The 17,497-nt window shown below is 36.5% G+C and overlaps 4 protein-coding genes across 5 annotated transcripts; 2 read left to right on the top strand and 2 right to left on the bottom strand.

Moving 5' to 3' along the window:
* On the top strand, positions 147–2,931 carry LOC18610472 (SNF1-related protein kinase regulatory subunit gamma-1-like). Its single transcript, XM_007046142.2, has 6 exons — positions 147–259; positions 623–808; positions 928–1,370; positions 1,643–1,909; positions 2,005–2,177; positions 2,516–2,931. Exons 1-6 carry the CDS (start codon positions 190–192, stop codon positions 2,796–2,798), a joined length of 1,422 nt encoding a protein of 473 aa, XP_007046204.2. The 5' UTR covers positions 147–189; the 3' UTR covers positions 2,799–2,931.
* LOC18610471 (pentatricopeptide repeat-containing protein At2g02750) lies at positions 3,025–5,085 on the bottom strand. Its single transcript, XM_007046141.2, has one exon. It carries the CDS (start codon positions 4,974–4,976, stop codon positions 3,120–3,122), a length of 1,857 nt encoding a protein of 618 aa, XP_007046203.2. The 5' UTR covers positions 4,977–5,085; the 3' UTR covers positions 3,025–3,119.
* Positions 6,218–11,092, top strand: LOC18610470 (ubiquitin-conjugating enzyme E2 2). Of its 2 annotated transcripts, none has more exons than XM_007046139.2 (6): positions 6,218–6,516; positions 7,228–7,361; positions 7,482–7,507; positions 9,257–9,346; positions 10,140–10,228; positions 10,799–11,092. In XM_007046139.2, exons 2-6 carry the CDS (start codon positions 7,237–7,239, stop codon positions 10,925–10,927), a joined length of 459 nt encoding a protein of 152 aa, XP_007046201.1. In that variant the 5' UTR covers positions 6,218–6,516; positions 7,228–7,236; the 3' UTR covers positions 10,928–11,092. The 2 variants fall into 2 exon arrangements, with proteins under 2 accessions (XP_007046201.1, XP_007046200.1); XM_007046138.2 differs by having other exon boundaries at positions 6,262–6,406.
* LOC18610469 (probable LRR receptor-like serine/threonine-protein kinase At1g14390) lies at positions 11,357–14,748 on the bottom strand. Its single transcript, XM_018115705.1, has 7 exons — positions 12,985–14,748; positions 12,761–12,894; positions 12,422–12,665; positions 12,133–12,326; positions 11,997–12,034; positions 11,804–11,915; positions 11,357–11,710 (listed from the first exon to the last, which is right to left on the bottom strand). The coding sequence occupies exons 1-7, from the start codon at positions 14,225–14,227 to the stop codon at positions 11,477–11,479; spliced, it is 2,199 nt and encodes a 732-aa protein (XP_017971194.1). The 5' UTR covers positions 14,228–14,748; the 3' UTR covers positions 11,357–11,476.

Raw genomic sequence — 17,497 nt, 5'->3', positions numbered from 1 at the left:
GAGTGTCAGGCCCGGAAGATCCATGCAACAGTGCCTGGTAATGCTAAAAGCCCGAGGCCCACCATGTTTGCCTCATCAGACCAGTTCAAACAACACGTGGTAACCTACAAAGTATGCCATGCGTCAACTGGTTACACGTGGCATTACAAGGCCCCTGCATAACTCAATCTAATAATTTCACCCCAGAATATGAACAGAGAACTTCCCGGCCCTCAAAAGTGGAATTCCGATCCCAATTTCCTGAGCAATTTATCTGCAGGTATATCATGTCAAATCCTTGTTTTGGGTGTTATTTTTTTATCTAGCTTTGATATCCAAACCATTTTCTTGTGTAAATATTATCACTGCAGATATCAGATCATAGTTTTTCTAGTTTTACCATAGATTCAGTATCAAGCTTTTATATTTACCCCTGTTAGATTTTTATGGTACTAATGATTCTTGACTGGTCTTTTGGTTCAAGAATATAATGGCTCTCCAAAAGCAAATTACATGAATGATTTTATAAATTTCGATGTTAATGAAGTCATTTTGAGATATAAAAGAATGTAGATACATTGATTCTAAACAGTAAAAGGTACAAATTGGGATAGTGAGCTAATCATGCTGCACATTGATGTAGAGATGGCACAAGCACAAGAAGCCAGTGAAAGTTCAGCACTTTCAAGTTGTGCACTTTCAAGTTGTGATGCTTATTTTGAGAAAATAAAGTCCAGGAAGAAATTACCACAACCGTTGCAGGAGACTTTAACAGCTGCATTTGCCAAGATTCCTGTTTCATCTTTCCCACAAGTTCCTGGTGGCAAAGGTGATGATAAAAGCTTTGTTGAATCTAGAAGTTAAGCAATTTTAAGTTCATGTACTTTGTATCAGTAATGGAAAATGCCTCAGTTTCTAATAGTTGTGCGGTGACAATACTTTTTCTAGTGATTGAAATTGAAGCAGAAGCTACAATTGCTGATGCCGTTAAGATTCTATCAGAATGCAACATTCTGTCTGCTCCTGTGAGAAACCCAGATGCAGCAACTAGCTTGGACTGGAGAGAAAGGTACTTAGGAATTATAGATTACTCAGCGATCATTCTCTGGGTACTAGAGAGTGCAGAACTTGCGGCCGTTGCTTTATCAGCCAGCACTGCTACAGCTGCTGGTTTAGGTGCTGGAGCCCTTGGAGCTCTTGGAGCAATAGCAATGGGTGTGACAGGTCCTGCTGCTGTTGCTGGACTAACTGTTGCTGCAGTAGGAGCTGCTGTGGCTGGTGGCGTGGCAGCTGATCAAGGTGTAGGAAAAGATGCTCCGTCAGCTGCTGACAACTTGGGCGAGGATTTTTACAAAGTCATCCTTCAAGAAGAACCCTTCAAGTCAACCACTGTAAGTTTTATGGTGAAATGCTGATTATGTATACAAAAATTTTGGTTCAATTTACCTTTATATATTCATTTTTACTGGCTCTGCAGGTGCAGTAGGCCACGTTTGTCAATCTTTTATCCTTAGTTTCCTTTCTCTATGAATGATAATATATATATATATATATATTATTGGGACCAAGTAAAACACAAATTACACACCAGAATGATGATCTAGTCTTCTTTTTACACCATCATGAAAGGTACTCAACGCATGATATTGTATTTTTCTTTCAGGTAAGGTCAATAGTTAGATCATACAGGTGGGCTCCTTTCGTTCCAGTTGCAACAGACAGTTCCATGTTGAGTGTGCTACTGCTACTCTCTAAGTATAAGCTGAGAAATGTGCCTGTAATTGAGCCAGGCAAGCCCGATATCAAGAACTACATCACCCAATCTGCAGTTGTTGGAGGTCTGGAAGGATGCAGTGGGAGGGACTGGTTCGACTGTATTTCTTCACGGCCTATTTCTGATTTGGGACTCCCTTTCATGTCTCCTGATGAGGTGAAACTTTATTGGTTACCTCAAAATAACTGATAAGTATTTTTCAAGCTACCCTCAATATGAAACTTAAATTAGTTCTGTGTGCACTTTGCCAGGTTATTAGCATCCAAAGTGATGACCTGGTTCTTGAAGCATTCAAGAGAATGAGAGACAACCAAGTTGGTGGTCTTCCGGTTGTAGAGGGGCCAAGCAAAAAGATTGTTGGGAATATAAGCATAAGAGACATCAGACACTTGCTGCTCAAACCTGAACTTTTCTCCAATTTCAGGTACGGCAAGGCAAAGGCATAAAGCTTTAAAACTGCATAGCATACCTCATATTTAAATGCTGATATTTCAATCAGTCCCAACGAAAAACTACTCTTTACCAAGAAGAAGTGATAATCAGTAAACCAAGCTAAAAGATAAGTTCTGTTATTTGTATATTATAGTCCATTAAAAAATTACATATGCTAAATTGCTGAAGAAACGTGGCTTAGTTCACTTCAGAAGATACTTACCTAATCTCTCCCTCCAAGAAATTATTATTTAGTAACCTTGCAAAGAATATTCCACGCAACCCTTGTTGATTTAACAATGCTTTCATCTGCTTGATTCTTGATTTCAGGCAGCTTACTGTGCAGGATTTCATGAATACTGTTGTCTCAATGGGCCAAGAATTTGGCAGACTCACCCCACCAATAACATGCAAGGTAGATTCAACTCTTGGTGGTGTGATCCAGAGTCTTGCCACCAAATTGGTGCACAGGATCTATGTAGTAGCTGAGAATGAATATGAAGTTATCGGTGTAATTACTCTTAGAGATGTGATCTCTTGCTTCATATTTGAGCCCCCAAACTTTTTCGATAGCTACTTTGGGTTTTCAGTGAAAGAAATGTTGAATCATTGAAGTTTCTGTTGTAATCGCAACCCTTGGAGATGCAGAGATGTAATTGAATTTGATTCAGTTTACAATCTATTCTGTATATGCAGCTTCTCTTCATGCAATGTCAATTGAAATAAATCCAGTGAATTTTGCTGTTTCCTTTCGTGCGCTTGCAACTGAGCAAAATTGAGGGAGTTTTTTCCATGTCACATAGCTATCTGGTTTCCAGAGAAACAAATGTTGAGGAGTGAAACTTCTTTTCCAGTAACCTGGAAAAATCCGAGAAGATGCAGAAATGTATTTGAATAAGGTGGGATCAAAGCATTTTTCAGAAGTTGTTCCTTTTCATGTTACTGCTATTGAACTAAATCCAGGGAATTTTCTCAATCCTCTGTCATCTATCACTTGTCTTATTCTTTCCGCATCTCCCCACCTTCCTACTGCGGCGTATATGTCGGACAGTATCACAAAAGGAGCTGGATTCTCTGGCTCTAACTCTGAAAGCTTCATAGCCATTTCTTCTCCTAGCTCATAATTCAAGTGACACCTACAAGCACCAAGCAAAGAAGCAAAAACCGCAGCAGGAGGGTCGGACATTTCTTGTATTATTTCTTTGGCTTCTTCTAGTCTGCCACATCTACCCAAAAGATCAATTATGCAACCAAAATGCTCAAGATTTGGGCTCAAGTCACAATCTTCAACCATCATTCTGAAAACTTGCAATCCTCTGTCAACTTGACCTGTGTGACTACATGAAGATAAAACGCAAATGAAAGTTGCAGAATTCGGTTTTACCTTGTCCTCCTGCAACAAGTCAAAAATTTCCAATGCTGATTCATTTTCTCCATTTCTTCCATAACCGGAAATCATTGCATTCCAAAATGCTGGATCATCAGGCTTTGATTCAAAGTGATCAAAAATTTTACGCGCACAAGAGGAATGCCCACATTTCATATACATGTCAATTAATGCAGTAGCCATGAACTCCTCTTTACTAATGCCACTCCTTGTGGCATGCCCGTGAATCTCTTTTCCCTGCTTTAAAGCAGACAAAACTGAACAAGCGGGCAAAAGACTGGTAAAGCATTTTAAACTCGGTTCTACACCAGCAGACTGCATCTTCTCAAAATACTTAAAAGCATCAAATCCCTTCCCTAACTGCGAAAACCCACTTATCATCGAATTCCATGTTGCTGAATCAGGTTTCATTCCTTCAAATTCCAACTCCTCAAACAGTGCGACAGCCATCTCACTTTGATTGTTCAACATCAACCCTGCAATCATTGAATTCCAAGTTATCAAGTTCCTGTTTCCATCCATCTCCTTGAAAACATCATAGCCCCACCGCCATGCCCGACACTTTGAATACATATCAACAAGTGCAGTTCCGATCATCGTATCAAACTGCATCTCAGCTTTCATAACAACCCCATGAACCTGCCTGCCAAACTGTAGATACAAAAGACTTGCACAGGCAGACATGACAGTAACCAAAGTAACAGTATTGGGCTGCTCTTCTTGTGAACTGTCCCTCATTTCCTTAAACACGTTCAACACCATACGTGGAACCCCATTCTGCAAAAGCCCTGTAACAAGAGCATTGTAGCTGACAACATTCTTATTGGTCATCTTCACGAACATTTTTGTGGCTACAACTATCTCTTCACACTTAGAATACATAGTCAGCAATGAAGTTGCCACGTAAACATCCAATTCAACCCCCAACTTAACAGCCAAAGAATGAAATTGCATGCCAAGTTCAAGACTTTGACAAGCTGGCAAAACAGTAGCTATAGTGAGTGAATTAGGCCTCGACAATCCAAAAATCATCTCCTTAAATACTAACAAAGCTTCTTCCCAATACCCATTCCTCCAAAACCCGGAAATCATCGTGTTTAACGAGGCCAAGTTCCGGTCAGGCATCTCAGCAAACACCTTGAGAGCATACTCAAAGTGGTGCAGTTTCATGTACGTGTCAGTGAGAGCTGTGGCAGCGTAAATGTCATGGGAAAACCCGGTTTTGATGAGATGGGTATGGAGGATTTGGCCCTGGATTGGCGAGTTGAGCTTGACACAGGCTTTGAACAGAGGAGGAAACGTGAATTTGTTGGGAAGCAATGAATCTTTGTGGTGTTGACTGTGTAGATGCAGTGCTTCTTTGTACAATCCCTTCGTCACCAGTTTTAATATCTGCTGTTTCATGAGATTATACCAAAATCAAGAAAATAGAACAAAAAAATTACATATGAAGCTTGAAGGGAAGGATGAAATTCAAGATTTAAACAATGAGTGAACACAAAATATTTTCTTATTAAATTAAAAATACACTCTTAATAGAGCTTAATACTCTCTGATTGAATTAGTTGAATTGGAATTTTTTTTATAAATTAATTCTTTAAAAATAAAGAATTCGAATATAATTCTTTGAATAAAGAATAACATTAAAGATAAGAAATTAGCTTATTAAGCCTAAAAAAAAAGAAAAATTAAAGAAAAAGATTATGAAAATTTCATAGACCTTTCATTATTTATTTTTCTTTCAATGGATGAAAGAAGAAGATTGAGATTATCCCAAAATTAGAAAAAAGAAAAAAAATCCATTTCTTTTTCTTTTATCTACTTTATAGTTCGAAATTGACCCAAAATGCAAATAACTCGTGAAAAGAATCTAAATTATAAATTATTCAATAAACGAATAATTATAAAATATTTAATTTTTTATACAAAATAAAATAAAATTTCCACGGCGTGAGATTTACGCATGAACATCAAAAGTGGCAAACAAGTTAAATATTATCGAATTTTTTATTATATATAAAATAAAAATTATATTCAAAAAATTTAACTTGTTTTGAGTGTAAATGAAAAAACCCACTATGATAAGGAAGCCCATGATTTAATTTTTCTTTTAAGTAATGAAATTGATTTGGTAGCAAGATTTCCATATCAAAGTTGGTAATAAAGTTTTTTAACTAATAAAATTTAATATGCTTCAATAGTGAAAACCATCGTGTCACGATTAATCATATATATATAAATATATTTTCGACCGCCCATGTGCATAGTTCCTGCTTAAAAAAACTTTTCCAAGTGTCGACATCGAAAAATTTAATTATATAAGTATTTACTATAGTGAAAAATGAACATTCTAGAAAATAAAATTTAATTAAATTATGTATCTTATTATATAAAACAATAAAGGTACACGTGGGAATATTTATGCATGGTGTCGCTTAGCTAGCAACTAGGCAGCTAAGGTCCACCAAATAAAATAAAGGAAAATTAGAAATTAATTGAATAATACTCTTATTGGTTTTTATTTTAATTTATTTTTTTATTTTTATAATGTTTAAAATTAAAATTAAAATTTTATCTTAATTTTGTGAAATTAAGAAAAGATGAATAATTAAAATTGGAAAAATAATTCTTTTTTTTTATTTTTTTTAAGAAAAAGAGACTTCGCTATAAAGGACCGCTGACCCTAATTGAGCCATCATGGTCTTGCTCTGTTATGAAGAAAGAAGAAAAAAAATAAATCTTGGAAAATAAAATCTTCTCTTTTGGATCGCTCGGTTTATAATTAGTTAAAAAAGAGATGATTATCTGATAGACTTTTCCGTTTGTTTCCTGAGGAAATCTTGGGAAGGGAAATTTGTTCCTTTTAATTCTTTTGTTAACTCGTTGTGATTCTGTTAGCTTGCTTTTGGAGAATCCTAGTTAACTCGCCGCGTTTACTCAGAAAGTAAGACCCTTTTTGTGTTTTTTTTTTGTTTCTTTTCTTTAATTTTGCTTCGATTTGCGTTTGGTTATTATATATCCAAGGGAAACTCTTTTGATTGCTAGATATGTTGAAGCTTCAAGGTTTTTGATCGTTCTTGTTGTAGTTATGGATCTAGGGTTATGTAAGATTTGGGGATTCAAGATTGATTCTTTTGGGTATTAATTAGATGTGTGCTTTTAGCTGATTTTTATGGTGATTTTAACTCTTTATGGTTAGATTCTCTGAGATTTTTTGTTTCTAAATGTCTTAATTTGTTATGATAATTCTAGAAATGAATGAACTGCAATCTTGGTTTTATTTGTTTAATTGTTGTCATCTGCTGAATCAGTGTCCAGAACAAAAGTTAAAAGCAAAAGTCCGGTCATGTTACCTTTGGTTCTTTCTCTTTATTGCTTTATATTTAACAAAATTATGTTATCAATGTTTTTTGATATGATGTGTAGTAAATTGAGGTTAGGTAGTCCCCAATGGACATCCCAATGATTAGAGGTTGAGATTCCAGTGTGGAAGTGTTTAGTTCGAATCGTGGGGATGTTGGGTAGAGTTTATGGCATGGAAGAGAGCTGCCACCCGTTGTGTTTGATGTTTATATTAAAGAACTCTGGTTTGTTCTTTCTTTTATTGTGTGCATCTTGATATTGATTTTGAATTGGCTTCCTCTTGAATTTGCAGGCGGTGAGGATGTCGACTCCAGCAAGGAAAAGACTGATGAGGGATTTTAAGAGGTTGCAACAAGATCCTCCTGCAGGAATTAGTGGTGCTCCTCAAGATAACAATATTATGCTCTGGAATGCTGTTATATTTGGGTATGTGACAAAACAAGGCTGAATTGTCTTTTCCTTCTTTGTTTACTTGTTTTTCCTGTGATGTTTTAAGATAAAGATCCAATGAAGTTGTGCTCATGTCTTTACTTGATCGATTTGCAGGCCTGATGACACCCCATGGGACGGAGGTAAAGCATATTCTTTTGCATTTTTCAGTTTCAATAATCAATTTTTCTATAGTTGTTTGGTGGATTTGTTTGCCTGTCTCCTTTTACCTCTTTAAAAGATTGCTATGCACTCTATATATTGGTAAAACCTATCCAATTGGAGACAAATTTCCCTGTAATTGTACAATACCTTAATGATATTATCAATTTCCCATACATTAATTGGTTAAATGCTTCATCTACACCTAGCTTTTTTGAATAGTTTTGTGAATTTGTTTGCTATAATTGAGTAAGTTTTACCCCGAAAACAGAACAGAGCTTACATGAGTCCTATATGTTGATGCTTACAAAATGCTGAAGGTTAGGATTTGTTTGACCGGAGTGTAGGACTGTGCAAACGGGTAGTTCGGTTAATTTGGTTACTGGATATCCAGTAACCGAACTAACCGAACTCTTGTATAAAACTAACCGAAACCGAACTAACTCGGTTAGTTCGGTTCGGTTACTGAAAACCAAACTGAATAATTTTTTGGGTGAGAATGTGCTACTGAGTTTGTGTTTATCTTGGATTCTATTTGCGGCCTTGTAAAATCACAAAGTCTTCTTGTGGGGTTTGGTTTCTGCTTGGAGTTGTAAATTTATTGGACGCGTTGCTGCTGTCTACGGTTAATTGGAACGAGGATTTCATATGGCTTGAAATCAGGATAGGTACTGCCCTGGAATTTTAAAATGAATCCCAGAGTCCTCATATATAGGTGTTGTTGTTCTGTTTTAAGTGATTTTATTTATCCTCCACACTAAAATTAAGCTACGAAAAGGGGGGTGTGAGTAGGGTGTCTTGTGCTGCTGGTAGATTTACACACGTTCGGGTGAATGGGTTGCGCAAAATGCTTGGGGCCGCTTTGCATCTCTTAGTTTGGACAGCAGCTGTAATTTTATGTTTGCTCTTCTCAGCTTATGGAATGTAATTGGGATGGGTCACGAATACGTTTGGCAACCAGTCAACCAGTTAACCAGAAACCAGAAACCAGCAAGGGCAGTCGGCAGAAACCAGATCGGGCTAGAGTGAAGACCGGACGTCGACGGACAGCGGCCGGCGGATGACAGAAAGGGTGAGAGACCAGAGTGGAGAGTGGAGAACTGGAGATGGGAGATTGGGAGTCACGAGAGAGCGGAGACAGGAACAGCCGAACAGAACGGCAAAAATTAGAAAGAGGAATTGGGGATTTAGGTTTAGGAATTTTTAGGTAAAATTACAAAAATACCATTCAGTTAGTTCGGTTAATTCGGTTAGACATTTTTCTAACTGAAACCGAACCTAAATCATTACACTAACCGAATTACTCTATCCGAATTAACTGAATAACCGAATTAACCGAACTGAAAAAACCGAACTCATTTCGGTGCTGTTCAGTTATTCGGTTTCAGGTCCAATTTGCTCACCCCTACCGGAGTGGCACTGATAATGGTTCCTTAAGACATATTTTTCCATGTGAATAATGGAGCAGAAGATGTTAAACAATCTTGTTGGGATGTTGTTGGAGGGGATGCCCATTCAGCCTCTGCCTTTTAACCAAAATGAAAAGGCTGATACACTTTTGAGTGTATGAATCCTTTACTTTCTGTTATGACTTGTAACTCTCTAAAACAAAACAAAACAAAATGGTCATGCTTATTTAAGCTATTTCTTTGGATAATTTATCATAGAACGTAGGTATGCTGCTAAGAACTATAAATTCGTCTCTGTTTTCATATTTTTGAGTCTTTCAGGTACGTTTAAACTGACTCTTCAGTTTACGGAGGATTATCCAAACAAGCCACCAACAGTTCGTTTTGTTTCTCGAATGTTCCATCCAAACAGTAAGCTCTATACTAACTTTATTCTCTAACTACATCCACATTTTCAGTTTACATTTTGATTTTTTCTCGCAGATATGGCAGTTTCTTAATTGTTGTATTCAACATTTGACATATTTGTGTAGGATAAACTTCTACTTTCTTGCATGAAGGTGTAATATATACAGGGTGAAACTGTGCTGTTTATGTTTGTCCGTTACTATAACACATAACGAGTAGACCTTTAGTTGTAATATATAGGGTGAAACTATACTACGCTGTGATTATGCTGTGATCTTTTATTGACTATACTTGTGAATGAGTAGACCTCTAGTTGTAAAGTGGGTGCTCAGAAGAGGACTACATTTGTTAATGAATCAAACATGAGCTAATGTTCCGGAAGTTCAATGCTATCATGTGCTAGTTCTTTGTGTCATTGGCACCTCTTAGGGCAGAACAGAGCAGCATTCTGCTGTCCATTTCATGTGAATTGTATGCCTCATGCGACTGATATTCCAAGTTCCAACCATTCCTGGTGTGCCAAAATTTCCATGGCCATCCACTAACATCTATACATGCGATTGAGGCTTCTAAGCTGATGTTGACATAACAAGTTTACATGTTCAGCTTCAGTTTCTGGTTTTCTTCCATTAAAACCTAACTTTCTATCGATACTGTATTTTATTTGTTATGAATAAGTTTTATCTGTTGATTTCAAAGAAAAAAATGTTTTATCTGTGTGCTCTGGCATATTTGGTAGGCAATAATTTTTAGCTGTTCTGGTTCTGATCCCAATTTTATCGTGCTATTTTTTCAGTTTATGCAGATGGAAGCATCTGCTTGGACATTCTACAAAATCAGTGGAGTCCAATATATGATGTAGCGGCAATACTGACATCTATTCAGGTACTGTATAATCCTTCAGGCAATGAGTTGCAGCTAACTAAGGTCCATGGAATAAAATATGATTTCATTCCAATTCAAGTATGTTATAGTCTTTGCTTCTAAACTACCTACTTCATATTGTAAACTCTCATATGAAAGTTGTGGAAGCAGAAACGTTGGTTGCCATTCCAAAGCTGTACAGACGACCACCAGCTGGCTGTTATTGATTGGAAGATCTTTCATTAAGATGATGATAGTATCAAATATGTTTGTGTTAACCTGGAATATTGTGCCTTAGACAAATATTATTGGGTCCTGTCAGGCATGCATGTGAACAAATCCGACTTTCCTCTTAATGTCTTTGCAGAAATCATTAATGAGATTGCTTTTGTGTGTGTGTGTAATATATCCAAAAGTTGGGCCTTGGGCTAAACAATCCAAGGTTACCCTTCCCAGTCCCAAACTTGATAGTTGATACCTCTAATTAAGAATCCTAGGATCTAATGGTACACAGGTATTACGTTATAACTCTATGTGCTCTCTTTCTATCTCTGTCCTGTTGTTTTAATCCATATTATTTTTTATGTGCAGTCATTGCTCTGTGATCCGAATCCAAATTCTCCTGCAAATTCAGAAGCTGCTAGGATGTTTAGTGAGAACAAGCGTGAATACAATAGGAGGGTACGTGAGATTGTCGAGCAGAGTTGGACTGCTGATTAATAGCTCATGGTTTGGTTCTATGGAACGTCAAAAAAAAGTAGTCCAATGGCCTGTCTAAATAACATTGAAACTGAAAATGTGTTGCAAACTATTTTGACTTGATGTGGTGTTTGTTTTATGTGGATGGATGGTGCTCCCTTAATTGAAATGATTGTTTTATCTTCTTATGCTTCATTTGTTTAAAGTTGGTTTAAACTTTCTCTTTTAGTTGAAAAGACCGTTGATGCCCAGGATCGTTCCAGAATTGTCTTTCCTATCTCTCTACCCTTTTCCGGTGTGGGGGGAAAGGCAGGGAGTCTAGGGGCGCTAGCCGCTAGTATGATTTGAATGTTAAGCAATAAGTTGCCCTTCCTTGTTCTCTCCTTGCGGCAGCACTTTGGGTTAAGTCTCAAAGCATATAGAAACCATAACTCAGCTCCCAGCAAAAAGTAAAACAAACTTCCATGTGGAAACTTTATTATGAAAATTTGCGACAAAAAATCTTATATAAATACAAGTGGAAATCCCAGCGTTTATTTTTGCTTACAGTTGAGAAAATGTAATGAAGTATTACATATGTGTGGCAAGGTTTCCGCTACTGGTCCATCCGTCCTGAATTTGGATTGAATACTGCACATTCCAAAGAACGTCTTCTATGGAGGGGCGCTTGGTCGAATCTTTGGACAGGCAATTGAGAGCGAATTCGACTGTGGTTCTCATTGATTCATATGCAAAAGTGCCACGAATGGAGGGATCTATGACACCTCTCAACTTTGATGGCCCTTCATCTAAGCTCTGTTCCAGCTGCAAGGAGAAACCGGCAATTTCATGCACTGCCTTGGTGCAATTTTTTTTCAACGGTTTTGCCTGGAGAAATGGAACAAATGAACTACATACCTGAAGTTTAAGCTCATCCAGTTCACTTGTGAATGTGGCCGGTTTACCAGTAATAACTTGAAGTAGAAGAATTCCCAGCTGATAAATGTCTTCCTTCTCTGCATTTTCATCACTGCAAAAAGGAGTAGTTGTAAGTTTATAGCCTTGAAGGAATGAAAATTGCAGTGAACAAGGTGGGAGAAAAGGCTGTTACCTAGTAAGACGATTGGCCAGGGGGCTTTCTGAACCCGCCTGCAATTTCATCAGGGAAACAGAAAAACAAAAATAAGAAAGAGAATGAACAGATCAAATTCAGAAATAAATTTGAATTTTCCTTCTGGTTCCTATACCTTAAGTGGCAAGGGGATGTTGTAATTACTGATTTTGGCTGTAAGAGTCTCATCCAACAAGATATTATCAATCTTCAAATCGTTTCCGTATATGCCAGGTGCAATTCCTGTGTGCAAGAACTGGATTCCCCTTGCAGCACCAATGGTGATTGCCATTCTCTGCGGCCATTTCAGTATTTCCTTCTTTCTCCAATCTGCCAATAATCACATCGAAAGAAAATTAAAATTCTTAAAACATTTGCTTTTGCCCCTGTTGTCTGAGTTATATTGTGGGGGTTAGCTTTTTTACCAGTAAGATAGTCCCGCAATGATCCATTCGAAATGTGTTCAAAGACAACGAACACTGTACTTGCTATGTTGGGATGATCCTGGTAAGTAACAATACAGTGTCCCAGAACGCTAACCAAATGCCGATGTCTGAGCTTGGACAGAACTTCCATGTGTTGCATGAGGTTTTGAGGTAAATGCTTCTGCTTTAGTTTCAGACATTTCACCACCACCACTGAGCCGTCTACGAGCCAACCTTTATAGAGCTGCAAACGTCAGAGTAACCTTTTTTCAATCTTTTGTTCTTGTTTCATGTCTCAGGGGACTTATGAGTAATGGGATTTAAACACAAATGTTTTACCTGTCCTTGAGATCCTTCCCCCATAAAATTTGATGGGTCAAAGTTGTTTGTTGCATCTTCAATTTCCTCCAAGCTGAAAACACGATATCGAGGAAGTCCAATTGCAGCTGATCTCATTGTCTGAGGCACACGCCCTGCAGTGTAGCAAAATCGAGCAAATTTAGTAGGTTGAATGATGACAATTTTGAAGCCATGTTTGCATGAACGGTTTTGAATAGTCTTACTTGAATCAATGGCTGGTTTTGGGGAGCTACGAACAGACATTTTGTCTGCAAGGGATTTTTCATAGTTTGCATCTGCAGTTCTTTCTGATCTTCTGACAATGACCAAAATTAACAAAGCAATAGCTCCTGCAATGCCCAGAACGCCTCCAATGATACCGAGCAATAGGCCTATTTTGATCCCAGACTCCTGCTCTTTTCTTCTGACTGGAGGCTTGACAGCCAATGCTTCTTTGTTGCAAAATGAATGTGGATGCTGACGATTTGAATTTCCAGCAGATAGACAATTCCATGAGCTAATGACTGTTCTGTTTGTTGAACTTGATCCTATGCCTGGAGGGAGTTTTCCTATCAAAAGGTTATTTGAGATATCTACAAACATGAGGTTCTTGCCACAGGATGTATTCACTGCAAGGGCCCCGCTTAGCTGGTTTTGGGCCAGATTAAGATACTGAATTGACCGCAGGGAGAACAGAAAAGATGGGACTGGTCCGACAAATCCATTAGAAGAGATATCCAGCATCTGAAGCTGATAGAATTTCTTCAATCCTGAAGGGATTTCAGATCTAAAAGAATTGTTGCTCAATATTAAACTTACAAGACTCTGGCTTAATGAAGGAAATTGTGGACCAAGGTGGTTGCCACCCAAATTCAGCTCTTCAAGTTGTGCCAGGCCTGTAAGATCTGGGACACTCCCATTGAACAGATTGTCAGCCAAAACAAGACTGGTTAGATTCTTGAATGATGCAATCTGCTTAGGAATCTCCCCGGAAATGAAATTTGAGCTCATGTTAAGAACTTCAAGTGAACGAAACCTGTTGATCTTAGCAGGCAAGGGACCCCACAACCCCAGGGACACCAGGGACAATACTTCCAAATTCGAAAGCTTTGTCAGGACAGTGAAGAATGCATCAATGGAGAATTTCCCAGACAAAGCCTTTTGAGAACCTGCAACAACATACCCTGAAGCTGTCGTTGTGCTGTGAGCTGGAGAGCTCTTGCTTCCAACGATAGTTAATTCTGTTACTCGACTGTTTGTACAGACAATCTTGAGAGAAGCAGAAGGAGGGAGGTAACAGAAGTTGGTCCAGTTTGTCCATCCTTGAAGAACTTCAGGATATTCAAGAAGCCTTTGAACTTGGAAAAAAATCCTGGTTTCACTTGGAGTAAGCTGCCCCATTGAAGCTGGAACAAGCATGAAAATTACAGAAAGCAATGAACAGAAACCAACTCTGAAAGTCTCCATTCCTCTCTTTCCACTTAAAACTCAAAAAAAAGAAAAGCAAAACCTTAAAAAGTTGAAGAAAACATTTCTTGGGAATGTAGAAATCACATTTACTTCATCATGTGTTCAGTTGCATAATGCTCATAACCCTTTTAGCATACAGCACCAGCACCCCAATAAATGCAGTTTTGTCTGAAAAAAAGACAAATTTGTGACCTGGGTTCTGCTCACTGCTTTAATTAAAGGTTGAATATAGATACAAAATGGTAAGAGTAGGAGCCACACAGCTTAGGATCAAGCTATTACTTCATTTCACTACTGAATTAAATAATTAGCAAACTTTTCTGAGACCAAGTAGATGAAGGCTAATAATTGAGAAAGTGAAGAACTTTTAAACAACTAAAGGAAAATGAAAATCAAATCATTTTTCTAAATCCGATTATAAGATACCCGATTTTTATGCAATCGAGACGAATAGACTCGAGTATTTCGTTGGTGAATATCCATTGAGCGGCATGCAAAGGCAAAGGAAATCTGGATCCTAAGATACGCGATCTATCATATTAAATTGCAAATGGGATTTTTAAGAAGGAAAAGAGGGTAAAAGTCAACTTTTCGGCTCTGAAGTCAAACGCTTCCCGTTTGCGAGAACCTCGGGTTTTGTGTTGACCACCCTTGTTACGGTAGACCCGCGTGTACCGGGGTGAAGTAACTGAGAGTCACGCTCCAAAATGGAACGTGGGGGATTCGTGAAAACAAAGTTCAGTGGAGTCACGAGGCGATCACGTGTGTTCATGACCGAAATACCCTCCTACATCGGTATCATGGTATAAGACACTGTCGTAACGGTCCCCATGGGAATTGTAAGCAGAAATGACGACAATGGCCCCCCTTGGTCTGTGTCCGAAATGCCGTTGTGTCGGTGAGCTGCAAAGAAAAGAAAGGTGAAAACGGGAAAAGGCTGCCAGTTGTCAAACACGGATTTTAAGGATGTATCAGTTCTACGTAATCCCGTTATTATCTTCTTGTAATTCGGTGGATGCTTTATTTCTGTTCTTAGCTTTAGCTGCCTTTCTCGTTTATGTTATTTTGGCCCCTTTTCATGGATCCATCTTCATAAAATTTCATTTTACTATTCAAGATTGAATCGTTATTTGTCATTAGATTTGTGGATTCGTGTTTACATATTTTAATTGTATCACAAATATAGTACGATTAATTAAATACATTAAAAAATTAAATATATAAATTTATTTATTAAATGTGTTACATAAAATGACACGATAAGTTTATCATATTTATTAAATAAATTTAATTAAAATTTATATGATATGACATAATTGATAATTTATTTAAATATGATTAATCTATTTAAATTTATGTTAAACAGGTTTACAAGGGAGCTATATTGATCAACATGATAAGTCGATTAATCAAATATATTTTAAACGATTTAAACACATTTTATCTACTTGAACATATCGACACGATTAATATACGAAACATAATAATTTTAAACCAAAATCTACTTAATTTTGTGTCATTTTCGTATCAAAAAATTAACCGTGTTCAAAATTCTGTGTTCTAGTTGTGATGGACCTAATTGACTATAGAGAGAAAAAACCAAAAACAAGACAAACAGGGCTTTTAATAAAAATAGTAAGAGACATACTAATGTGGGGAAGGGTAGTTTTCTATGGTAATGCACATGGAATGCCTTGAAAGAAGATGCATTTTTCTAATTCTAAAATGCTCCCACAAACCTAACTTTTATATGTATATATATGTAAAAGATTGTGAGTAGCTTGATTGGAAAGTGATTCCACCTTCGAGGAAGAATCCCATCAACTCTATCGAATAAAATCTAAAATTAGGAGTACTTATATTTTATTTAAGTAATTTTTATTTATTTTAAATTAAATATAATATTTAATTTTTTTGTATTATTTAAAAATTTTTATTTAAATTTTTATGTTTCTATTTTGTGCAATTAAATTTGTATACTTTTTATTTTAAATCAAATAAGTCCTTATGACTAATGATTGATTAATTATCATTAGTCAAAATTTCACTTATCTTACATCCACATGATGTTGACGTAGAGTATGAAAAATGTTACATAATCATGTTATCATATCATGTTAGCATGTTATATTATCATTTATTATAACGTGTCAACAAGTTACATTAGCGTCACATGGTTAGAATAACAAGTGATATTTTAACTAAGTCAATAATTGACCATAAATATTATGCTTTAAAAGTATTAATCAAACATAGTAGTAATTTTTTAAAATGAAATAAAAGTGTGAACAATTAATCATTTAATTGGAGGGGTTTGTGAATTCATGGCTCAAAATTACAACATATGCCATCTTTTCTCCCTTTACTGATATGGTTAATGTAAAATGTTTTGTAATTTGAAGGAAGTGACTAATTAGGCTTTTTCTCATTGTGAATCATGTTGGGCTGGGCAAACCTCTAACCATGGTTCCCCTAGTTGCTCAAATCTCACAAGAGAGAAGCCATCGGGCCCAGAGTTGAAAACATAATTAAATAGCATGCCGCCCAGTTACAAGCCCACCATTAATTTCTTGCAATGTGTGGGTCAGTGGCTCAGTGTCCAAGAGACATTAGTTCTTTGTTGATTAAAACGGATAAACTCGACTTACAGTTAAATGGTTTTAATTTTTCTTTCTAATATTTTATGTTTTTCTTTTCTGATTAATTTTTTACGAATAAATTCTATTTTTATTTATGCCGTTCATTTTACCTAATAAAATCATCAAAATATTCTCAATTCGAAAATTAATTAATTTATTCAAATTTAAAAATATTTTTTTGATAATTTTATTATTAAAAATACAACTTCTTTCAATAACAAATCTTATCCACAAAGAGCTAATTGAAAAGAAAAAAAAAAGCACGAGTATTATGTCGGAAAAATTAAAATAGAAGGAATTGTAGGTAAAGTTTGCCTAATTAAAAATTATTATTTTTGTCTAATCTCACTTATTGGCTAAACAACTGTCCACTTGATTTGATTGTACACTTAAAATCACAATTAATCAGTTGAAAATTGTATGTAACCACCATTAGTAGTTTTAACTATTTTATTCAAAGAAAAAAATAATAATTTCCATTAGTCATTAGTTACTACCGGCCAGCCGGCAACCACCATGTATTTTAATTGTTGCAAGTTGCTTGTTTTTTTAAGGAATCTTAGAAACTCCTCTGGACAATTGACCACACTACTTGTCTTAAAACAGGTTTAATTAAGTTTAAGTACAT

This window comes from Theobroma cacao, chromosome 2 (assembly GCF_000208745.1).
Source record: "Theobroma cacao cultivar B97-61/B2 chromosome 2, Criollo_cocoa_genome_V2, whole genome shotgun sequence".
NCBI lineage: Eukaryota > Viridiplantae > Streptophyta > Magnoliopsida > Malvales > Malvaceae > Theobroma > Theobroma cacao.
Note: the sequence above shows the minus strand (reverse complement) of the source record. Positions and strands in the feature narration are given on the sequence as shown.